Genomic DNA, 26,554 nt, shown 5'->3' with positions numbered 1-26,554 from the left:
AAGCGTGAACAAATATTTTCAGAGCGGTCTGAAAGGAGGCCCAAACCTCTACACATAAGATTTGCTTTGTAGTACCCGTGAATATCAGGTAGCCCAAATCCCCCAAACCTCCTCTCCCTAGTCAGAATGGCATAGGCTATTCTAGGGGACCGACCTCTCCAAAGAAAGAGGGACAACATCCGGCGAACCTCTATGAAGTAGGACTGCGGGATCCATATAGGTAATGTCTGTATGAGGTACAGAAATCTAGGAATTATATACGTTTTCAAGTAATTTTTCCTTCCTATCCAGGAGATAAATGGCATGTTTAAGGATTGTAATTGTGTCCTGACAGACTTCAGTAAATGCAGGTAATTAGACGGGAACAGCTCTTTGGGATCCGCTGTAACACGGATGCCAAGAAATGGTATTTCTTTCGGGGCCCACTTGAAGGGGGTGGAGTTTTTCAGGTGTTGCACCACACCAGCAGGGCAGGAAATATTAAGGGCCATGGATTTGGAGTAATTAATCTTAAAATTGGAAACAAAGCCAAACTCTTCAAAAATAGCAAGCAATTTGGGGAAAGACGTCTTAGGGTTTGAGGTCATCACCAGTAGATCGTCCGCAAAGGCAGCAGTCAGGTGTCTCTGAGATCCTATGGTGAGTCCCTCAATCCCAGATGATTGGCGAATTTTGCTTAAGAGTGTCTCCATCACCATTACAAATAGTGCCGGAGAGAGTGGGCATCCCTGGCGTGTGCCATTTGTGATGCCAAATGATGGGGAAAGGGTCCCGTTGACTTTGACCCTGGCAGAGGGGGCCAAATATAGTGAGAACACAGCAGAAATAAATTGCTCCGGTATTCCAAATTTGGACATAGTTTTAGACATGAAGGGCCAGCTCACCCTGTCAAAAGCTTTTTCCGCATCAGTGCTCAATAACGCTACCGGCACCGCCTTAGCTCTCGCCCAAGACATCAGATGCAATAGACGGATGGTGTTCTCTGTGCCCCGTCTGCCAGGGACAAAGCCAACCTGCTCACCATAGATTATATCTGGGAGTATCTGCTGGAGACGCTGGGCCAGTATTTTCGCCCACCATTTGACATCCACATTCAATAATGAAATAGGTCTGTAACTGCCGCATTCAAGGGGGTCTTTATTCTCTTTAGGGAGAATGGTCACATGGGCCATCAGGGATTGAGAGGGCAAAGAACCACCCTGTAGTAAATAGTTGCATAAAGAGTTAAAGTATGGAAGGAGTGTGTCTTTAAAGGTTTTATAGTATGCAATATTTAGGCCATCGGGGCCGGGACTTTTACCAGATGGGATAGAAGATAAGACTTTCAATATCTCTTCATCTGTAATCGGGGAGGTGAGTTGGGAGATCTGAGAGGGGTTCAGTGATGGGAGGTTAATCGAGCTAAGGAAAGCATCTGATGCCTTGGCAATCATATCAGGAGTTGCTTGGTTCGGAGGGGGTAAATTATATAAACCGGAGTAAAAGGCGCAAAAAGCCTTCGCTATCTCAGGTGTGGTTTTACGTGTGATACCCGCTGCGTCCTTAATGGCAGGAATAAAGGAGTCTGTCTGCTGCTTCTTACTAAGCGCTGTCATTAGCTTATTTCCTTTGTCACCATGGGCGTAGGCTTTAAACTTCGCTCTAAACAGTAATTTGGCAGAGGTGACATTTAAAAGATTCTTTAAATCATTCCTGGCTTCATATAATTCAGCAGCTACTTGGGAGGCCTGGGACTGCTTGTGTGAAAGTTCAAGGGCCGAAATACGGGACACTAACAGGTTTTGGGCCTGGGAACGCTTTTTCCTGATATGAGAGCCAAGTGCAATCAGCTCACCCCTAATCACAGCCTTGTGTGTCTCCCAAATAATGGGGATAGCTGGGGCAGATGGGCCAGATGCATTTATCTTGAAAAACTCCACCAGTAAAGCTGACAATTTGGAAACACTATCAGGATCCTGGATAAGAGTGTCATTCAGTCGCCATGTCCAGTCTTTCTTTGGGAGGTCGGTCAGAGATAAGGTCATGGAGATTGGCGCATGATCAGATAATACAATGTTCCCAATTTTAGCACCAGAAACAAGTGAGGCATTAACTGATGAGAGAAAAAGGTAGTCAATCCTATGGTACGATGCTTTGGCATGAGAATAGAAGGAATAATCCCTTCCAGAGGGATTCAATGTGCGCCACACATCCATTACCCCCAGTCTCCTCAAAGAAATCTTGAGACGCCTCAAGAGTCTGTGCGTAATGGATGACCTGCCTGCAGACGAGTCTAGAGACGGTTCAAGGGCCACATTAAAATCCCCCCCCAAAATAAGCATTCCCTCTTTAAAGGCACTCAGCTGCTTGAGGGTCTGAACGAGCCATGGGACCTGACCCCTATTAGGGGCATAAACATTCGCCAGGGTAACAGAGGTGCCAGCAATCAGGCCCTTTAGGAACAGAAACCGCCCCTCAGGATCCGTTAAGTGCGCCGCAAGCTGAAACGGAAGATTTTTGTGCACTGCAACGCTGACCCCTCTGCTAGCCGAGGAATGGGTGCTGTGAAACCACTGGGAGAATTTTGCAGTAGACAGTTTTGGGACCTTCCCGGTTTTAAAATGTGTTTCCTGCAAGTAAGCTATAGAAGTTTTATCTTTATGCAAAAGTGACAGTACCTGAGATCTCTTACATGGCTCGTTCAGACCCCGAGCGTTCAGTGAGGATACGACAAAGGAAGTCATGACAACCTGGTATAAAGTGGGAGAAGAGCATATGCCACCTGAGAAACATATAATGCAAGTACACAATAAAACGTGATAGAGCATGGAAGGAGGACAAAAGGAAAAAAGACAGACGGACAGACAGGGGAAGACAACAAACGGGTAATAAAGCAAATTAAAGACAGATAAACAAACATCTGAACTGAGCGATCAAGCTCGCATTGTGGGAGTCCCATGAGACATCTGATGCAGGCTAGACCCTTTCTCATTGTGGCAGTAAGCCGGGATCTAACATCAGAGGGGGGCTTCCATGGGACAACTGAAAGCCGCTGAGAGGCTGTCAGGAGGGGGGTGAACCTCATGTGATGAGGAGCTGGTGAAACCCCATAAGTGAACTAACTGGGGTAGAAGAAAACATAGCCACAAAACCGTCCGAACCAGGACATGGCCACACGGGTTCAAGTGGACGTTGGGCCACACAGTCAACTGTGGTCTTCAGCCAATGAACTAGGCCACTATGGACCGCAAAGCAGGATAGCGTCCATAATTCAGAACAATACTTCTCCATTCGGGAACGATCGCAAGATCTGGAGACAGGGGCATACAACCCGGCATTATGCTGCACAGCCGCATCCGCTGTACTAGGGAAGATGAAGAGCCTTATGCAGGCAGCAGGAGGCTAAGGTGTGCAGCTCAGGTGTCTCGGCGGCTTTTCTTGCTTCTCTCCGCTTTGCCTGGGGAGACTTCTGACCAAGTCTCGACGCTCGGAGGGGCAGGTAAGGGATCCCCTTGGTCGGCGGGCATCCATGACGGGACATCAATGGGCGTCAGGCCCAGCGGACCCCAGATGGTCTTCAGATCCGCCGGTGTACGGACCGTGAGCTGCCTGCCATTCTTCAAAATGGCCAGGCCAAATGGGTATAGCCACCGGAACTGTGTGGCGGATGCCTTTAAGGCCTCTAGTAGTGGCTTGAGTATGCGCCGCTTTGCCAGCGTGGTGGGCGCTAGATCTTGAAAGAACAATATGGCGGAGTCTGCATACCTCAGGTCTTCAGCTTCTCTGCCGGATCGAAGTATGTCCGCTGTGTCCACATAACTCAGCAGACCGCAGATCACATCGCGTGGTGGGTCAGATGGCTTTGGCTTTGGCCGCAGTGCGCGGTGGATGCGTTCCACCACCACCGTGGCAGCCCGGTCTGGGCCTAGTAGCTGGGCGAAAATTTCAGACGCTACCTTGCGGAGGGCCTCATGCGCAATGGATTCCGGCAGGCCTCTGATTCTCAGGTTCCGGCGTCTGCTCCGGTTCTCCTGGTCCTCTATCCGGAGTAAGGCTTCATTAAGCATGTCCCGGTGCGCCTGTAGAGCCTGACAGGTCTTTCCCTCGTGCAGGAGGATCGCTTCTTGTGAGGCTTCCAGCGCCACCACTCTATGACCTAGGCCCCGGAGGTCTTCTTTAATATCCTCTAGATCCCTCTTCAGGGGAGCCAGAGCCGCATCCAGAAGCTCCTTAAGAACTTCCTTAGACAGGTTTGAACGCCTCCGCGGCAGTCTGCATACCGATGCCTCCGATGCGCTTCCCGCTTCAGACGGGTCTTCAGCGTCTGATGGCTGCGGCGCTCGCGGCGCCATTTTGGAGCTCTCGGCGGGACGCAGCTTTGCCTGCTTTGTGAGGTACTGCTCCATATCAGGCTGCTTCGACCGAGCGGGTGTCAGCTCAAGTTGTTCCCTGGGTCGGTCTTTGCTTGGTTTCCCCATTAGTGAGCAGTTTTATAGCAGATGAAGGGGTTTAATCACCAGCAGAAGTGAGGAGCTCAGGAAGCTGCTGCCATTCAGCTTCAAGGTCAAGCTCCGCCCCCATAGTAGTTATATTCTTGTACATAGGAGCAGTATTATAGTAGTTATATTCTTGTACATAGGAGGCAGTATTATAGTAGTTATAGTCTTGTACATAGGAGCAGTATTATAGCAGTTATATTCTTGTACATAGGAGCAGTATTATAGTAGTTATAGTCTTGTACATAGGAGCAGTATTATAGTGGTTATATTCTTGTACATAGGAGCAGTATTATAGTAGTTATATTCTTGTACATAGGAGCAGTATTATAGTAGTTATATTCTTGTACATAGGAGCAGTATTATAGTAGTTATATTCTTGTACATAGGAGCAGCATTATAGTAGTTATATTCTTGTACATAGGAGCAGTATTATAGTAGTTATATTCTTGTACATAGGAGGCAGTATTATAGTAGTTATATTCTTGTACATAGGAGCAGTATTATAGTAGTTATATTCTTGTACATAGGAGCAGTATTATAGTAGTTATATTCTTGTACATAGGAGCAGTATTATAGTAGTTATATTCTTGTACATAGGAGCAGTATTATAGTAGTTATATTCTTTTACATAGGAGCAGTATTATAGTAGTTATATTCTTGTACATAGGAGCAGTATTATAGTAGTTATATTCTTGTACATAGGAGGCAGTATTATAGTAGTTATATTCTTGTACATAGGAGGCAGTATTATAGTAGTTATATTCTTGTACATAGGAAGCAGTATTATAGTAGTTATATTCTTGCTCATAGGAGCAGTATTATAGTAGTTATATTCTTGTACATAGGAGCAGTATTATAGTAGTTATATTCTTATACATAGGAGCAGTATTATAGTAGTTATATTCTTGTACATAGGAGGTAGTATTATAGTAGTTATTTACTTGTACATAGGAGCAGTATTATAGTAGTTATATTCTTGTACATAGGAGCAGTATTATAGTAGTTATATTCTTGTACATAGGAGCAGTATTATAGTAGTTATATTCTTGTACATAGGAGCAGTATTATAGTAGTTATATTCTTGTATATAGGAGCAGTATTATAGTAGATATATTCTTGTACATAGGAGCAGTATGATAGTAATTATATTCTTGTACACATGGGGCAGTATTATAGTAGTTATAATATGTATTTATAAAAATTTCGCCAATTTGTACTTTCCATTTTGCACACTCAGCAGCTAGGAATGAGTTTTTTAGCTTGTTTATGCTATGTCTCTGTAATTCCCTAAAGATCACTGCTTCCTGGAAGAGGGTCCTCTAGGAGGCTTTGTTGCCCAATTGAATGGTTGGAACATTCTTTCCTTCCTTCTTTTTATATCTGTTTAAGGCCGCATGCACACGGCCGTTGGGAAGCCGTGGCCGTATTGCGGCCCTCAAACGGCGGGTCTGCAATCCACGGATCACGAATGTGGACCCATTCACTTGAATGAGTCCGCAATTTCAGAGATGCGGAACGGAGTCACGGAACGGAACACCGGAAGCACTACAGAGTGCTTCCGTGGTGTTTCTTTCAGTTGTTCTGCACAGCAAAAAAATATGACATGTCATATTTTTTTTGCGGTGCGGACTGACCACGGACCCATTCAAGTTGAATGCGTCCAGCCAGCTGCACAGATATTTCCCGTGCATTGGGGACTGCAATTGTGGTCCCCAATGCACGGAACGGCCGCATGATGGCCGTGTGCATGAGGCCTAAATCTGAATTTCAGATTGAGCAGCTCAGGCTTATCTTAACCCTTGCATCTTTAAACATGACTCACACTTACGCATGCAATGGGCGCCATAGCCACCGGCTTTCTGCTGTTTCCAACAGCAGAGACCCATGGCACGTTTGCTATCAGCCATAAGGCTGAACACATAAACTTCACCCCTCAGATGCCGTGGTCAAATGTGACCATGGCATCTGAGTAGCCTGGAAGTAGAAGCCGCGCACTCCCGCTCCCGCAACAGCATTCCCCGGCTGAAATCGGGGAACCTGCCATGCTGTACTAATAGACTGAAGCCAGTGAAATATACCAATACAGTTCACCAAGTGGCAGCACTGTATTGGTATTTTGCAAATGAAGTGTTCAATGATTAGGACTTACTGTGAATCTGCTGCCCATTCTGCCTATACTCCATAGCTGAAGGACCTGCGATAACATCATAGTCATGTGATCTTTTCAACACTGGAAGTGGTGGTAGGAACTGTGATGAGGTCATGTGACCAGTGCAGAAAAAGGCAGCGCTCAGCAGTGGAGACCTGTGATGCCATGTAAGTGCCAGAGAAATGCTGGGATATGTGGTTCTCCTCTATTAAACCTTCTCCCTGCTTAGTGGGAGGGAAATATGTTATTTAACTGGGACTGTATGTTAGAAAGGCTGAGGGGAGGGGTGTGAGTTACATGGGACTGTATGTTACAGAAGATTGGGGAGAGATATCTAATGTTATTTACATGGGACTGTGTGTTGGAGGGGCTGAAGGAGGGGATTTAAGTTATATACATAGGACTGTATGTTATAAAAGACTGTAAGGAAGAGAGGTTATTTACATGGGACTGTATCATATAAAAGACTGGTGGGAGAGGACTGGTGTTATTTACATGGGACTGCATGGTATAGAAGACTGGAGGGAAAGGAATGATGTTATTTACATGGGTCTGTATTGTATAGAAGACTGTAGGAGAGGACAGGCATTATAATTTATGGGGGCACTACAGAGAAGATTATAACTCCAGGGGGTACTGCAGCGGGCAATATAAATACTGTGGGCAGTGGTGGCGGGCATTACTACTGAGGGCTCCATAGGAGTGCCTTATAGATTGCCCTTATTTCTATTAGGGGTGCCTTATTAGTACTGAGGGCACTGTAGGGGTACTATTGTGGGGGGAGGGCTTCCGCCTAGCAGTGAGCCCGGGGACACCTGGAACACTGCTAGGGCTGTAAACAAAACAGCCTTTGCCCTACTCTTTAGAGCGCAGGCCAAGGGAGAGCATCGGAGTATGAAATGTCAGAGGGGCTGAGTGGGGGGAGAAGGGGATATGTCCGGGTTCAGCTCTGAACCCGGACAACTGCTTTAAAGGGCATCTGTCAGCAGTTTTGAACCTATGACACTGGCTGACCTGTTACATATGCACTTGGCAGCTGAAGGCATCTGTGTTGGTCCCATGTTCATATGTCCCGCATTGCTGAGACAAAATTATGTTTTACTTTATGCAAATTAGCTTCTAGGAGCAATGGGGGCGTTGCCATTACACCTAGAGGCTCCGGTTTCTTTGCAACTGCCGCTTCCTGTCTACTTTGACAGAGCCTGGCAGTGAAAATGTCATCACAACTGGCCATGTCAAAGTGCAGAGGGCGCCGCAGTTGCAGAGAGAGCAGAGCCTATATGTGTAATGGTAACGCCCCCGTTTACATATAATAAAACATAATTTTTCTCAGCAATGCGGGCACATATGAACATGAGACCAACACAGATGCCTTCAGCTGCCAAGTGCACATGTAACAGGTCAGCCCTTTAATTCAGCAAGCGTATGAGGGAGTCCTGAAGGATAGCTGAAGGCCTAGGGAGCATTTTACTGTCAGCTATCTAAAAAATATGGACTTCAGTGGGGGGAGGAAGCTGGCACTGAAGTGCATAGGGCAGCATAAAATCTAAATATGGCCCTGGCTCCACAGCAGCACAATGAAGTGTCAGACTTCACACTGCTACTGTGAAGGGGGGACAATATCTGGGCATAACTACTGATAAGGGGGCACATATCTGGACATAAGTACTGTGAATGGGGCACAGATCTGGACATAACTATTGTGAAGGGGGCATATATCTGGGCATAACTGCTGTGAAGGGGGCATCTCTGGGCATAATTACTGTGAAATGGGCACAGATCTGGGCATAAGTGCTGTGAAGGGGCGCATATCTGGGCATAAGTGCTGTGAAGGGGCGCATATCTGGGCATAAGTGCTGTGAAGGGGCGCATATCTGGGCATAAGTGCTGTGAAAGGGGGCATCTCTGGGTATAATTACTGTGAAATGGGCACAGATCTGGGCATAACTGCTGTGAAGGGGCACATATCTGGGCATAACTGCTGTGAAGTGGGCATAGCTACTGTGAAGAGGGCATATCGGCATAACTACTGTGAAGGGGGCATATCTGGGCATAACTACTGTGAAGGGTGCACAGTGTGGGCATTACTACTATGTGCAGGTACAATGGGGGAATAAATACTATGTGGGGGCATTAAGGGGACTAGGTGTGTATAGTTATGCTTTGGGCAGAGTTAGAGCTGTGGCCTAGTATGAAAAAAATAATATATATACACGCATACTGTAAACATATTGACCCATATTAACAAGATGTTTTTTTATTTGCACATGTTTATATTTGTATGTGTGGTTTGGGGGGGGGGGGGGGGCAGGTACATTCCTTGCATAGGGGGCCTTCTGCTGTCTGTGTCTGCCCCTGATTGCAACGCATCTCTATTCATTTTATTGTGACTGTGTTGCAGTTCCTGACAAAGTACCTAGTTGGTGGGGGCGCTATTTTGGAAATAGGCCAAGGATGATGCAGCCACTGTCCGTTCATCTAGCCTTTCAGTGGCCAGAGCCTCACCAATCCTCTGAGACATTTGTACATTATTCTATTGATAGTTCATCAATGTTCATCTTGGTAAAACCCCTTTAAGAGAAAAGAGGTTGTCTGTACAGATGGAACTGAAGGTGGGCATGCCCTTTAAAGGCTAGGTCCACTTTTGCAATCATTTTATTTATTGTCCTTTTGCATCTAAAATTACAAATGAGACAAGTATATTAGGTTGTAACTAAAAATTTCCTACCGTTTTGTGTCTTCAGCTCCTATGTATCGCCATGGTAACAAACAACAAAGAAACTCTGTACAGTCTGGTCCTGCTGTCATATTCCCTTTTATTTGTTAGCTACACCTTGCCGACCTATCAAGTGTATGTTACAATAAAGTAGAAGTTAATTGGAAGATAATTCTGCAGGATCAGACTACACATCCGTATACCATCAGTTTTTTTTTTTTTTTGCGGATCCATTGTAACTGAGCCTAAAACAAACAAGAATATGACAAGTTCTATTTTTTTTTCCGGGGCTATGGAGCGAATATACTGATGCAGACAGCACACCGCGTGCTGTTCGCATTTTTTGCTGACCCATTGAAAAGAATGGGTCCGCATCCTATCCGCATAAAAAAAGACGGAACAGACATGGAAACAAACAACGTTCGTGTGCATGTAGCCTTAGGCCTCATGCACACGACCGTTGTGTGCATCTGTGTCCGTTCCATTTTCCGTGATTTTCTGCGGACCCATTTACTTTCAATGGGTCCGTTGAAAACTCAGAAAATGCACCGTTTGTCATCCGCGTCCGTGATCCGTGTTTCCTGTTCGTCCCCAAAAATACTGTGCATGAGGCCTTATGCTGACCTCACTGACGGCAGCATAAATTAGTGATAGAAATGCTGATGTCAGCGCTGTGTCACACATCAGCTAAAAGTTAGTGGTCGTTGAGAATCAGCGTGATAATCATTGCAGCCCAGGCCTTGAGAAGAGTCAGATCTACCTGAGAAGAGTCCTGGTTATTATAATCTCCTGCTCTCCCCCCGTCTGCTGATGATTGGCAGTATAATCTCCTGCTCTCTCGCCCGTCTGCTGATGGTTGTCAGCTCTCCTAGAGAGAGAGGGAGAAAACTAGGTATTAGACTGTCAGTCATCAGCAGGTGGGCAGGAGAGCAGGAATCCATGAGCAACCAGGACTCTTCTCAGGTGGCCGTGACTCTTTTCGAGGCCCAGTCTGCAATGATTGTGATGTCAGTTCTCGGCAACCACTTACTTTTAACTTATAAATGACCGACCGCTGAAATCAACTCACCTGTCTGTACTGTATACTGCCGTTAGTGTGGGCAGTTGATGACAGGTTCCCTTTAAGATCTATTGAAAAGTTATTTTAGCAGGATTGCTCGGGGTAGACATAGCCTTTTTGGCTCAAGCATTGTTCCCTGGGCAGTTACCTGTGTTTTTTTTATGGGTTTTTTTTCCTTTGCTCAGTCTTGCGCTCTTCCTGGGTGACAAGATAAATTGTCACCCTGTGTGCAGATTAATGCATGCCACTTCACTGCTTCATTATCGCTCATGTTGCTGATGTTTTCTGCAGTGGCGTATTGTACTGAAGGGACCTGCTGTCAACAACTGGCCATAGGTGCGTCACACAGCGTGGCACAGAGCGGGCGGTCAGTGTGGCTGCAGGCAGCCAGCATCTGCTGATACCTTCTAGCATAAAAAAAAAGACTTATCGCTGTTAGGGCTCATGCACACGGTCATTGCCATTTTTGTGGTACACAAATTTTGCATCTGCAAAAAACGGTTACCGCCATTCCTCATTTTCCAGAACGGAACGTCCTGCTTTCTGTAGAACTGTCCTATGGATATGTTCTATATTTTTTGCGGGCGCTGCGGAATGGACATACTGATGTGGACAATAGACGAAGTGCTGTCCGCATCTTTTGCGGCCCCATCGAAGTGAATGGGTCCGCATCCGATCCGCATGTGGACAAAAACCACGGTCGTGTGCATGAGCCCTTAGGGTCCATTCATTTCAATGGGGCCACAAAAGATGCAGACAGCACACCGTGTGCTGTCCACATCCGTAGTTCCGTTCCGTCACCCAGCGAAAAATATAGAACATGTCCTATTCTTGTCCGCAGCCACGGACAAGAATAGGCATTTTTATCACAGGCCTGGCCATGTGCAGTCCACAAAATGCAGAACGCACATGGCTGGTGTCCGTGTTTTGCGGATCGCAAGACACTTGCGGACGTGTGAATGGACACTAAGTCTAGATTAACCCATTATGCTAGAAAAGGCCCCTTGTCAAAAACAATGGGGACTAAGGCTCTCATATAAAGTCCTTTTATTCAACTCCTAACAGGTTTGGAAAATATGGATGACAACTAGCATGGCTGCCACTACTGCTTCCACAGAGGTTGTCAGCCTACTTTCTGAGACATCAGAGCATTCAATTTGTCAATTTCTGTAGCATTTTGGGATGTATTGCTGCATGACTAGACAGATTTTCCCGACTGAAAATACATGCAGGTGAGGCCGAGCTGAGCATGCATGCTTATGGCGGAGTCAGGAAGGATAGCCTTTGGCCATTCTTAGATAACCTGAAGCCAAACCTTGTGCACCGAACTTGAAAAGACAAGTTGGCTCAACATTACTAATAACCTTAAAGTTTTACTGTCATTTTTTTATTTATTTTTTGCTAATAGTTAGGGAAAGAGATACAGAACATTTTTCTAATATACTTTTTTTAGGGAAAACCTTTATTTGTCGGAGAAAATGGGGCTGAAAATCAGGGCTGAAATGTCTCTGTAAATAACTCAATTACAGATACAGGCGCAACTGAAGCCATGACCAAAGATGTGAAACCAAAATTACATACAGTACAGACCAAAAGTTTGGACACACCTTCTCATTCAAAGAGTTTTCTTTATTTTCATGACTATGAAAATTGTAGATTCACACTGAAGACATCAAAGCTATGAATTATCACATGTGGAATTATATACATAACAAAAAAGTGTGAAACAACTGAAAATATGTCATATTCTAGGTTCTTCAAAGTAGCCACCTTTTGCTTTAAATACTGCTTTGCACACTCTTGGCATTCTCTTGATGAGCTTCAAGAGGTAGTCACCTGAAATGGTCTTCCAACAGTCTTGAAGGAGTTCCCAGAGATGCTGAGCACTTGTCGGCCCTTTTGCCTTCACTCTGCAGTCCAGCTCACCCCAAACCATCTCGATTGGGTTCAGGTCCGGTGACTGTGGAGGCCAGGTCATCTGGCGCAGCACCCCATCACTCTCCTTCATGGTCAAATAGCCCTTACACAGCCTGAAGGTGTGTTTGGGGTCATTGTCCTGTTGAAAAATAAATGATGGTCCAACTAAACGCAAACCGGATGGAATAGCATGCCGCTGCAAGATGCTGTGGTAGCCATGCTGGTTCAGTATGCCTTCAATTTTGAATAAATCCCCAACAGTGTCACCAGCAAAGCCCCCCCACACCATCACACCTCCTCCTCCATGCTTCACGGTGGGAACCAGGCATGTAGAGTCCATCCGTTCACCTTTTCTGCGTCGCACAAAGACACGGTGGTTGGAACCAAAGATCTCAAATTTGGACTCATCAGACCAAAGCACAGATTTCCACTGGTCTAATGTCTATTCCTTGTGTTCTTTAGCCCAAACAAGTCTCTTCTGCTTGTTGCCTGTCCTTAGCAGTGGTTTCCTAGAAGATATTCTACCATGTAGGCCTGATTCATACAGTCTCCTCTTAGCAGTTGTTCTAAAGATGTGTCTGCTGCTAGAACTCTGTGTGGCATTGACCTGGTCTCTAATCTGAGCTGCTGTTAACCTGCGATTTCTGAGGCTGGTGACTCGGATGAACTTCTCCTCCGCAGCAGAGGTGACTCTTGGTCTTCCTTTCCTGGGGCGGTCCGCATGTGAGCCAGTTTCTTTGTAGCGCTTGATGGTTTTTGTGACTGCACTTGGGGACACTTTCAAAGTTTTCCCAATTTTTCGGACTGACTGACCTTCATTTCTTAAGGTAATGATGGCCACTCGTTTTTCTTTACTTTACGCTTTTTTCTTGCCATAATACAAATTCTAACAGTCTATTCAGTAGGACTATCAGCTGTGTATCCACCTGACTTCTCCACAACGCAACTGATGGTCCCAACCCCATTTATAAGGCAAGAAATCCCACTTATTAAACCTGACAGGGCACACCTGTGAAGTGAAAACCATTTCAGGTGACTACCTCTTGAAGCTGATCAAGAGAATGCCAAGAGTGTGCAAAGCAGTAATCAAAGCAAAATGTGGCTACTTTGAAGAACCTAGAATATGACATATTTTCAGTTGTTTCACACTTTTTTGTTATGTATATAATTCCACATGTGTTAATTTATAGTTTTGATGCCTTCAGTGTGAATCTACAATTTTCATAGTTATGAAAATAAAGAAAACTCTTTGAATGAGAAGGTGTGTCCAAACTTTTGGTCTGTACTGTATATTGCAGAAAAACAGCCTGCAGGAAAGACGGGGCAAAATATTTGTCCCACGCAGAGGCTGCCTTTATATGGGTAATGGATGCACCAGGAACAACCTGGACCACATAGACACTTGGCAACATGCGGCACAATAAGGGTGCCTTCACATGCGGCAGATTTTGTAGCAGAAAATCAATTCCATTCATCTTAAAGGGGTTCTCTGGGAATTAAGAAAATAAAAATACGTAAATATTACTTTATTATAAATAAATTCCCAAATACCTTTCATTAGTTATAATGGCTCATTTTCTCTGGAAAGCAGTCATTAGGAGAAATAAAATGGCCGCCGTCCTATTAGTACATACAAAACCTGTCCTAATCACACAGGACAAGTTACTTCAGAGCACTGAGCTAAAGAGCTGCATCATCCCCCTCTCTGCTCTGCCAGGGGTAATGGTCCTGAATACGGTTTAATATGATCGTCAGCTGAATCTCTGTAGGAATGGAGATCATGTGGAGAGATTGGGACAGGTTTTGTCTGTACTAGTAGGACGGCGGCCATTTTATTTCTCCTAATGACTGCTCCCCAGAGAAAACAAGCCATTATAACTAATGAAGGATATTTGGGAATATATTTATAATAAAGTAATATTTACGTATTTTCATTTTCTTAATTCCCGGAGAACCCCTTTAATGAGGCTTTCAGAAATCCATGTGCCTGCTGCTCTATTCAAATGGATGGAACTGCCACAAAATCTGCAACGTGTGAAGGCACCCTATAAAATGTAGGTGCAATAGTCTCACACCACAATTGCCTAGTACTATTAGGCGTAAAGCACCTGCACTGTAGACAAAATATGGATAATTTAACAGCCATGCGCCAAATAATAAACCCAAAATGTGTGCACATGATGGGGGAAGAGGCAAGCTTAGTATAAATGTGCCCACAGTCTTCTGCAGGTAGCCTAAGTCTTCCTGCGAAGTTACATTTTTTCATATCTTAAGGGTAAATGCTCTTTTGCATGTTATATGAGCAACGAGAAAGTGTAAGCGGATTGTGTCCTGTCAATGAGGGGCTTGTTTGCAGGTTGGGATTTTATGACCCAGTTTTCTGAGTATTTAACCTTTCTCCAGGCCTATTAACCAGTGACTGGTCGACTTGGCTGCACATGGAGTTTCCTCTCTTGACTAGCTCCATGAAGCTGCAGGAGGCAGCTGAGCGTAGCTGTTGCTCAGCAGGAAGGAGGCTCATGGTGGGTGTCAGGCGTGGTTAATGAAGCGGGCAGCAGGAGTGAAGGTTAACTGGTAAACAGCGTGCCATCTATATTAATCATTGAGCCTTAGGGGCGAGAGGTCTTTCTTATTCCTGTGACTCGGGGAGGCGAAATTGATTTGTTGTTTGTTTTGGATTTTGTCCAGAGACACAATAGCTAGAAGCAATGTGCTGCTGGAACAGTACTGCACTGGGCTGCTGGAACAGTACTGCACTGGGCTGCTGGAACAGTACTACACTGGGCTGCTGGAACAGTACTGCACTGGGCTGCTGGAACAGTACTGCACTGGGCTGCTGGAACAGTACTGCACTGGGCTGCTGGAACAGTACTGCACTGGGCTGCTGGAACAGTACTGTACTGGTCTGCTGGAACAGTACTGCACTGGTCTGCTGGAACAGTACTGCACTGGGCTGCTGGAACATTACTGCACTGTGCTGCTGGAACATTACTGCACTGTGCTGCTGGAACATTACTGCAATGTGCTGCTGGAACACTACTGTGCTGCTGGAACACTACTGCACTGTGCTGCTGGAACATTACTGCACTGTGCTGCTGGAACATTACTGCAATGTGCTGCTGGAACACTACTGTGCTGCTGGAACACTACTGCACTGTGCTGCTGGAACACTACTGCACTGTGCTGCTGGAACACTACTGCACTGTGCTGCTGGAACAGTACTGCACTGGGCTGCTGGAACAGTACTGCACTGGGCTGCTGGAACATTACTGCACTGGGCTGCTGGAACATTACTGCACTGTGCTGCTGGAACAGTATTGCACTGCGTTTCTAGAACAGTACTGCACTGCGCTGCTGGAACAGTACTGCACTGCGCTGCTGGAACAGTACTGCACTGCGCTGCTGGAACAGTACTGCACTGGGCTGCTGGAACATTACTGCACTGTGCTGCTGGAACATTACTGCACTGTGCTGCTGGAACAGTACTGCACTGCGCTGCTGGAACAGTACTGCACTGCGCTGCTGGAACAGTACTGCACTGCGCTGCTGGAACAGTACTGCACTGCGCTGCTGGAACAGTACTGCACTGCGCTGCTGGAACAGTACTGCACTGCGCTGCTGGAACAGTACTGCACTGCGCTGCTGGAATAGTACTTCACTGTGCTGCTGGAATAGTACTTCACTGTGCTGCTGGAACAGACAAGTACTTTGTCCCACATACTCATATACATTGTGTTTTCACTCTTTCTGTCATTGAATGATGACATTCTTATTTACATCCATAGGCTGAAGATTAATAGGTTCTGTGTATTTCTGGTAGCTGAAAGCATATTAAATATTATTACCTTGTAGACAGATCTCTAAACATCCACCTGCAATTATCCATTACAAACCTGACACCTCACGGTTGAGGATTTGTTACATTTGTATCCAGTCTAGACAGTCTTCTGTGAGCTAAACACATCAGCAGCACCAATCCTGATAGTTTGCTACAGTGTATCCGTGTAGGTAAAATCTATCAGTTCAGAATCCAATCTGTTTAGCTCAGAGGATTGTCTAGACCAGGCATCCTCATTCTGTGGCTCTCCAGCTGCTAAAAAACTACAACTCCCACAATGCCCTGCTGTAGGCTGATACCTGTAGGCTGTTCGGGCATGTTGAGAGTTGTAGTTTTTTAGCAGCTGGAGGGCCGCAGTTTGAGGATGCCTGGTCTAGACTTTGGATGCAAACAAGAATGTTCCAATTAATGACAGCAAGAACAGATACCGGAAATGGTGACAAATGTAAACAAATTATGTTAGAAGGTTGTAGAATAAAATTATTACATACAGTGCTCTGGGCAAAGCTGATACTTTGAGTTACATCTAGTGCAGGGTGCTCGGGGGTGGTGCATGACAAAGGGATTCTCTTTCATTTTCTTTGAACTCCTGTGTCAAGGCCCACCCCCGAGGATCCTGCTCTAAGATAAACTAGTGTATCCGTTTTGTCTGGAGTGTTTAAGTTAATATAGGGATATTTTTATTTAAATCATCTATTAGATAAATCTAAGAACTGTCCAGCATGGGGTTTGTAAAACCTCTGAAATCCACAGATGCAGTCCATTTTCAAGTGGTCACTTGCATTATTTTGTCCTTCTACAGAAAACATAAGCACTAACATATCTACCACCTTTCTGGAGGCCCTCAGCAGGAGATGGGACGTTCATCCAGGGGTTTAGGCAAGGGCTACACAGTGACACATGTTGTGGTCAGGATCGCTGAGTAGCGGCGATCCCATAGAAATGGATAGGATCGCTTTGGCAGTCACAAGAAATCCAACACTGCTGGATTTATTGCAACTGCCACAGCGATCCCATTCATTTCTATGGGATCACCGCTACTCAGTGATCCTGGCCACAACAGGTGTTGTGCGACCAGTGTAGCCCTTGCCTTAGGGCTCGTTCACACAAACGTGTGAAGCCCGTGCTGTGGACCGCAACTTGCGGTGCGCAATTCACGAGCACCATCCGTGGGGCAGGCGCATGTGGATAGTGGACCCATTCACTTGAATGGGTCCGCAATCCCTCCGTTCTGCAAAAAGATAGAGCAAGTTCTATCTTTTTGCGGTGCGGAAGCACGGAATGGAACTCCAGAAAGCACCCCGTAGTGCTTCCTTAGTGTTCCGTTCTTCCGTTCCGCATCTCCGGATTTGCGGACCCATTGAAATGAATGGGTCTGCATCTGTGATGCGGAATGGCCACGGAATGGTGCCAATGTATTGCGGATCCGCAAATGCGGTCTGCAATACGGAATCGGACAGCACACGTTCGTGTGAACGAGCCCTTATTCTGGGAAGGAGTCTTTTTTTTTACTTAATATGAAGCAGTTGGCATTCGCCTCATATTATTATTTTTTCTTGTTTATTTTTGCATCATTTGGATGAGCACTGTAGAACAGGGATCAGCAACCTTCGGCACTCTAGCTGTTGTGAAACTACAACTCCCAGCATGCTCTTTCCACTTGTGTGGGAGTTTAGACAGCAGCTGAGCAAGTGTGCATGATGGGAGATGTAGTTTCACAACACCTGGATTGCCGGAGGTTGTTGACCTCTGCTGTAGAATTATAGGTTGCACTTGATGGACCTGTTTTTCCAATCTTACAAACTGTTACCGACTGTGTATGAGAAGCAGGAACTTACATGGTTTCAGGCTTTCAGTCCATAAAATTGCAATTGGTGACAAATTCTGTTTCCTAAAATTATAAAAAGGGATATTCTCAAAAAGAAAAAGAGGAATTACAAAATTCTGCAACATAGTATTTTACAGCTTTGAAAATTTCATCTGGAAAGCTTCCAGTTTAGTTTTTGCATACCATGAGGAGCTGTGTGAAGGACCAGAGTTGTCAGCTCTTGCCTTCACGAGTTCTACATGGCCGAGCAGCGCCTGCAAGAGTCACCGGGATCCAAAAAAAACTGTCAGAGAGAGGGGTAAACTCTGACAACTGTGTTCACAAGCTATAGCGGTTGTCAAGGAGAACATCTTGAGGGAAAAAAATCCCCTGCAATGTTGAAGGTGCTGATAAATAAAACCAGCCGCACACTGACCTTGAGAACACCCGCTGGTGAAGTCTCTATAATGGTATGTGGCATTATGAAGCATCTAGATCCCGATATAACCCAGCTGTAGTTTTCAGAGGTGTCAGGCCGTGGTATGAAAGAAAATTATCTTCAAGGCCAAGCATAGAAACATTGGGGGTCATTTACAAAGACCGGCCTTCTATGCCAGTCTTTGTTTCCCCCCTGCACTGGCGGATAAAGAGCTTAATTTATGGCAAGGCTGAATGGAGTAGTTTTTACTCTACTTTTACTCCTGGTAAATGTGTTGATGCCCCGGCCTTGCCATGCCCTGTCACAGTGGCAAATGCGGCGCAAAAATGCCTGCGCAACAAAATATTTGACAAATATTTAAAAAGTCACAAAATGGGGTCTTGCATCTTTTTTTTTACACCAAAAACTGTCATAGAGCTGGTTGTAAATGACCCCCATTGTGGTTTAGACTAAGGCTACTTTCACACTTGCACTTTCCCTTTCCGCTATTGAGCTCAATAGCGGGGGGGAAAACGCTTCCATTTGTCCCCATTCATTGTCAAGCCTGTATAGCAGCACGGACTGACTCCCTATAGTCCCTATAAAGGAGTTATGTCCAGAACTTATTTATCACCTACGTTCAGGATCCCAAAAATGAAGGTTCCCCTGTATGAATGGAGCGGTTGTACGTATATCAGTTCACTGCTCATTCAATTGTATGGCAGTTACAGCACAGCCTGCAGGACTGTGTCCATAACCCCGGCCACCTCTGGCCGCCACATACGAGGGGTATTCCGACATCAGCCGTGAGTGACTGAGATGAGAAAACCTCTTTAATCATTGTGCAGTATGCAGCTAACATAGGCTACTTTCACACTAGCGTTCGATCGGATCCGTTCAGAACGGATCCGTCTGCATTATATTAGCTTAAAAAAAGCTAAGTGTGAAAATAGCCTCGTACGGATCCGTCCAGACTTTCAATGTAAAGTCAATGGGGGACGGATCCGTTTGAAGATTGAGCCATATTGTGGCATCTTCAAACGGATCCGTCCCCATTGACTTACATTGTAAGTCTGGACGGATCCGCACGCCTCCGCACGGCCAGGCGGACACCCGAATGCTGCAAGCAGCGTTCAGCTGTCTGCCTGTCCGTGCGGAGGCGAGCGGAGCGGAGGCTGAACGCCGCCAGACTGATGCAGTCTGAGCGGATCCGCTCCATTCAGACTGCATCAGGGCTGGACGGCTGCGTTCGGGTCCGCTCGTGAGCCCCTTCAAACGGAGCTCACGGGCGGACCAGCGAACGCTAGTGTGAAAGGAGCCATAATTAGTATTTCTCATCATTTTAAATATCTCTGCTGGCTGTCAGCCAATGGGAACACAAGGATGGGAACATTCAAAGACTGAAGAAATCCTTTGCACAGCTGAGAGTTTGCTACAACTGTATCACACATGGTAACACTATCAAGACTGGAGACAGATGTGTGCTCCTGATTAGAGATGAGCGAACTTCTGTTTTAAGTTCGGCGTCTAAAGTTCGGGGGCGGGTTAGCGGAGAATCCCGATCTGGAACCGGATATGGATTCCGACTTCCGTTGTGGTCCGTGGTAGCGGAATCAATAATGGCCGATTATTGATTCCGCTACCACGGACCACAACGGAAGTCGGAATCCATATCCGGTTCCAGATCGGGATTCTCCGCTAACCCGCCCCCGAACTTTAGACGCCGAACTTAAAACAGAAGTTCGCTCATCTCTACTCCTGATGTGTTTAGCTCACAGAAGATTGTTTAGACTGGATACAGTTGTAGCAAAACCTCAGCTGTGAGAATCTGTAGTTGTGCACAAGTTTTCGTACTCTGTCTGTAAACAGGATCACAATGACAGCAAACAGAAAATGAGGAATTTAGAGAACCATCTATTTCTGTCATCTGTCGTGGTTACCGTGTATATAGTCATGCTTTTAGGCTGCATTTTTTGCACGAGATTGTTTATGGACTTTGGTTTGAACTGTTGTGAATTTTTGAGGTTCTTCAGCATTCTGAATAATTTCAAATAGTTATACCTGTGGCAAACGGCTGATCAACTGTATAACAAATGCGGTCAGGCGGGCATGTTTTACGTGAACAACAGGTGCAGTCATCACAACTTGGGAAGTGCCAGGTCTGTCTCAGAAACCCATTTTACCATTGACTTCTATTGGGAAATTAGATGCCTATTGGGAAATTAACCGCACCCGGATCCGCAACAATTTGCGGAACGGCAAGGACAGCCTGTAATATAACTGCCTATTCTTGTCCGCAAAGCGTGGACAAGAATAGGACGGGTTATATTTTTGGGGCGGACCACGGAACGAAGCAACGGAAGCAGACAGCAACTGATGCAGAGTGCTGTCCGCATATTTTGCGGCCCCATTGAAGTGAATGCGGACCAAAACAATGGCTGTGTGCATGGGGCCTTATAGAAATACTGACAAGACATAAAAAAATAATTGGAGACTTCCTTGCCATTAGGGCTCATGCACACGAACGTATTTTCTTTCTGTGTACGTTCTGTTCTTTTTGCGGACTGTATGCGGAACCATTCCCTTCAATGGGTCTGCAAAAAAACGGAAGCTACTCCGTGTGTTTTTCGTTTCCATATTTAAGTTCCCCCAAAAATAGAACATGTCCTGTTATTGTCCGCATTACGGACAAGGATAGTACAGTTCTATGAAGGGCCAGCTGTTCCCCTCCTTTTACATTGACAGCCTGCGCACTCGCTGTCTAGAACGGGGCGTGTGCACAACATCTTCGCCTTCAAAATGCATACTGCGCATGCGCCATTCACGTCACTGAACCCAGAAGTGGTGGTACGGTTGGCTTCAAGCCAACAGTGACACCATTTCTATGGCCAGTCTGCCCCTGTGTACGTGACTTTACTGATGAACTCCCCCCACATGTGGAGACTGAATAGGCAGAAAGAAATCATGGGAGACATGTAGGGGGTGTCACTAAAAAGTAGAATAAATTGTAAAGACGGCTTCACGTTACCCAGTATCGAAAAAGGAAATGGAGACTCAAAATGCAAGTATATTACAAACTGCCTTATTATAAATGATACACGTCAATATAAGAGGCTTTGATGTCGCTGCTTTATGGGGACATGGAGACTGCCGCATCCTCTCAGGTCTGTGCATTATAAATGATATCAAAGCAGATCCCATTTTGCAAGGGAGGATTGTTGGGTGGTGTGAGATACTTGGCAGGATTCCCTCTGATAAGTCTATTGTGTTCACGCTGTGCATAACATCCCGGCTTCTCTGCTTCTTGCTCCATCTGTCGCTTGTTCAGCAAGATCTATCATCTGTCAATACAAGAACACCGCGCAATGCATTCCTGCAACAGCTATTTTTTACAACGATTTTTTGGAAAGGCTAGTGTATATGTCCAACTTTGCAACCATTCTTTTTTATTGCAGCGTATAATAATTTGCAACTGTGTAACTATTTATTATTATTTTGTGTATTGAGCTCCTATGCATAACTGTGTGTCTCCGGGGTTATAAACCACAGAGAAATCCTTCACGGTGGAGGGTTGTCCAAAGATTAAGTATCCCCTCAGTTTCATCATGCAAACTATAACCATGTTTCAGTGGAAATTAATAATAAATGTGCTCTTTTGTCTAGATATTGCTGTTACATACTTGTGACCACCCTGCTGTTTTTTTTATTTCCTCTCAGAACATCCACCTAAGGCCTCATGCACACAGCCGTTGCCCGGCCGTTCCGTGGATTGGGGACCGCAGGGCGGCTGACATTTCAGAGAGGATGGGTGTATGAAGGCAGCCATTAGCTCACACTCAGATCAGCACTTAGGGCCGTTGGTGTCCCATGCCCGTGCTGAGAACCGCAAATTGCGGTCCGCAATGCACGGGCACCTTCCGTGAGGCAGGCGCATGGGGATTGCAGACCCATTCACTTGAATGGGTTCGCGATCCCTCCGTTCCACAAAAAGATAGAACATGCTCTATCTTTTTGCAGTGCGGAGGCAGGAAATGGAACCCCCGTTACGTGCTTCCGGATTGAAATGAATGGGTCCGCATCCGTGATGCGGAATGACAACAGAACGGTGCCCGTGTATTGCGGATCCGCAAATGCGGTCCGCAATATGGGAACGGGACATCAACGGTCGTGTGAACGAGCCCTTAATGTGTTATTTAGCACCCTCTAGTTCAGCATTATTATGATGTACTGAATTTAAAGGGACCTGTTCTGGTGACCTGCTCACTTTAATTCCACTCTCACTCTTCTTATCTCGCCCTTACCAGACATCCAATGACAAAAACATCGCACAATGAACACAATTATTGTTTCTTCTCTTCCTCTGGATCCAAAGCAAACAGGAATTTCATGAGCTGCGTGAATAATAATATTTTCCTCCTCGTTGATGGTTTTAACAGATTTTTCCAGCCTCCTAACATTTTGTTGGCCCCGCAGTCCATGACTGACTGCACTACCGAGGATCAGTTATTGATCTGGTTTGTTTGCAACTGTGCAGACACACAGATTGACACAGGAGCTGCATACATATAACCTACTGTACATTAAACAGAATATATTTTTTTTGCTATATTTTCTTTTTTTCATTTTCAAAGCACTGATGCAACAAAAAAATTGGTTGAAAAAGTATACATACCCTTCATATTGTGTTCCTAATTTTTTTACGCCTTACCTGGTGGAAGTAAAATCCATTTATAGATCTTTCTTTATTCTCCTTGCTGGTAGAGGCCGGAGTGTTAGCCAAGCAGTATATGCAACAAGGTCTTCCCGTCCCTGATGAGCTCATCACTCGTGTCATGCTTTCAGAGTTGGAGAAGAGGACGACGCACAGCTGGCTGCTAGACGGTGAGATTACATAGCTCTACTCTATTTTACACTTTGTAATATTGTGTCTTATAGTCACAAGCTGCATGCAAAAAAAATCTGGTTTGTGTCCAGCTGGACATTTTCTGGATACTATGCTGAGTTTTTATCAGGAATGCGACAACCTATCCGGCAAAGCCAACGTAAAATGTCATCCAGGTTCTATAACGATTATATTTCTAAGGGCCCATGCACACGGCCATTGCGTTTTTTTGTGGCCTGCAAAACACTGATACCGGCCGTGTATATTCCGTGCCGAATGGAACGTTCTACTCTCTATAGAACTATCCTAGCCTTGTCGATAAAAAGGGCATGAATAGGACATGTTCTATTTTTTTTGCAGAGCCATGTAACGGACATACGGATGTGGACACAGGTGTGCAGTCCGCATCTTTTGCGGCCCTATTGAAGTGGATGGGTTCGCATCCAACCCGCAAAAAATACAGATTGGATGCGGACAAAAAATACGTTTGTGTGCATGACCCCTAACACAGAGAGTCTTAGAATGTTCTGCAAGTGTGTTTGCACGCCCAGGATGCCTGGCACTCCAGCCTGAAATGTCACTGTACAACAGCAATGCCGCTGTGTGATTACATACATACCACGGTCCACACAGCGTCCTGATTTAAACACAGATATCAGATTTTGCACTTCATGATGATCCTCGCTCCAGCATAGACACGGACAGATGGCTAGGGTATTTTTATACATTGGATTACTGTGCTGCCTATAGACATAAGCCAATATATTACAGTTAAAAATAAAAAAAACTATTTCTAGGTGAAGCACTAACAAAAGATTACTACATAATTACTAAAAAAAAATTATATTGTGTATATACAGTTGTGTTCAAAATAATAGCAGTCAGACATCACTAACCTGATCAATCACTGTTTTTGGTAGAAATTATATTTCTTCATGGCAAATAATTTACTAGCAGGTGTAGAGTAATAGAAACCCAACAGACCCAACTGTCACGGAAGGTGTACAGGAAACAAGACAATGCAAAATGAGTATATGACTCACTGGATCCAAAACTAAGGAACAAAAAGGGAGACTGCTGCATCAGACCTGGCACTCTCCCTGACTGCTCAGCCTATGTGATAATCCCAATGGTGGATGATCGCATATCCTCGTACCTCGACTATATAACACCTGAACACCATACAATAGTGAAGGGACACGACCACCGGCTCCCTACACTAGACACGGAGGGAGTCAGGGTCACCTAGGATCCAGCAAACAGAAAATCACAAATGAATGTACAACACTTAACTTGTAGACGACTTGGAAATAGGATCAGCATGCGCACACACTCCAGGAAGCTGTATAAACCGCACACTAATGCATTATGGGGAGGAATTTAAAGGGATGCAATCAGTCCAACTACATGACAGCTGAGAGAGGCTAACGAGATGAGGAACTGAAAACCAAACCAAAGAAAACTCAAGGAGGAGGTTCTGAAAGGCTTCTGTCAGAGCTTCTCAGCTGTCTGGTTGTGACACCAACAGACATGGCATGCATGCTGGTGATTCTCTGTAATTCAATCACTTATTGAAAGGGGCATGTTCAAAATAATAGCAGTGTGGAGTTCAATGAGTGAGATCATTCATTCTTTGAAAAACAGGTGGCAATGATTGCCCTTATTTAAGGAAGTAAGGCAGCAAATGTTGTACATGCTGGTTACAGTGCATTTCTCTCTGAAATTCTGAGGAATATGGGTCGTACCAGACATTGTTCAGAAGAACAGCGTACCTTGATTAAAAAGTTGATTAGAGAGGGGAAAACATACAAAGAAGTGCAGAACATGATAGGCTGCTCAGCTAAAATGATCGCAAATGCTTTAAAATGGCAACCAAAACCTGAAAGACGTGGAAGAAAGCGAAACACTACCATTCGAATGGATAGAAGAATAGCCAAAATGTCAAGGACTCAGCCAACAATCAGCTCCAGGAAGATCAAAGACGGTCTAAAGTTACCTGTGAGTACTGTTACAATTAGAAGACGCCTGTGTGAAGCCAAGTTATCTGCAAGAAGCCCCCGCAAAGTCCCACTGTTGGAAAAAAGACACTGTTTGCCAAAGAGCACATTGACCGGCCTAAAGAGACATTTTGTGGACTGATGAAAGTAAGTGGCCGGAGACATATTGTCAGACGACCCCCAAAAACTGAATTCAAGCCACAGTAGACTGTGAAGACAGCGAAGCATGGTGGCACAAGCATCGTGATATGGGGACTTTTCTCATACTACGGTGTTGGGCCTATTTATCGCAGATCATGGATCAGTTTGAATCCATCAGAATACTTGAAGAGGTCATGCTGCCTTATGCTGACGAGGAAATGCCCTCGAAATGGTTGTTCCAAAAAGACAACTGCCCCAAACACACCAGTAAACGGGCAACATCTCGGTTCCAGACCAACAAGATTGACGTTATGGAGCGGCCGCCCCAATCCCCGGATCTTAATCCAATAGAAAACTTGTGGGGGCGACATCAAAAATGCAGTTTCTGAGGCAAAACCAAGAAATAGAGAAGAACTGTGGAATGTAGTCCAATCCTCCTGGGCTGGAATACCTGGTCACAGGGGCAGAAGGTGGTGACTCCGAGCAACACAGATGTCCAGCAGTTCTCCGAGACAGCGGTCATACAACTAAATACTAGTGAAGTGATTCAAAGTAAAGCAAAATCTTCAGGCATTTTTCAGTTTATATAGTGAATGTTTGAGTTTGTAAAGAAGAATACAAACACTGCTATTTTTTTTTAACAGTCTAATATTCCCTTTTTTTCAATTTTTTTAAAGGAACAACACAAATTTTTCTTCATGTTTTGATTTGGAATAGAATGTGTAGTGTTCCCAATGCATTTCTGTGTCTGGAAATAAAAGCTATTAGAAGGATTTTGAGCTTTATTCACTTTTTTAAACACACTATTATAAACACGCTATTATTTTGAACACAACTGTAAAATTAACCTTCAAAATTGATTAATTTCTTGTTTATTTTAGGGGATGGAGCACCATTTGTCTGATTCAGTGCTCCAAATCCCCGGCAGAGATGGAGTTAAATTAAAATTTCTGACTCCTTGCGGCGCCCACTAGGAGGAGATTACTATTGAATTCAATATAATACAATTAGCTCCCCCAAGTGGTGACTACAGACAGACAGAATCGTCTACCACACTTTGGATTAGTTATTGTAACTGTACGCCATTTTTCTGGTGTAGAAAAGTTGCAAGTGATGTTATGCAAAAAAATTTATTATAAATTTGCAACTTT

At 45.0% G+C, this 26,554-nt stretch overlaps 1 protein-coding gene across 2 annotated transcripts in view; it reads left to right on the top strand.

The window, feature by feature from the left end:
- AK4 (adenylate kinase 4) overlaps nucleotides 1–26,554 on the top strand; it is a 59,494-nt gene that overhangs the window by 5,684 nt on the left and 27,256 nt on the right. For both annotated transcript variants that reach the window (XM_044300375.1, XM_044300376.1), the window contains one exon: nucleotides 23,145–23,264. In XM_044300375.1, the coding sequence (XP_044156310.1) occupies nucleotides 23,145–23,264 (120 nt within the window). The remainder of the gene's footprint in view (nucleotides 1–23,144; nucleotides 23,265–26,554) is intronic.

The sequence above is a fragment of the Bufo gargarizans genome, chromosome 7, assembly GCF_014858855.1.
Source record: "Bufo gargarizans isolate SCDJY-AF-19 chromosome 7, ASM1485885v1, whole genome shotgun sequence".
NCBI classification, from domain to species: Eukaryota; Metazoa; Chordata; class Amphibia; order Anura; family Bufonidae; genus Bufo; species Bufo gargarizans.
This window is presented reverse-complemented; position numbering and strand designations above follow the sequence as displayed.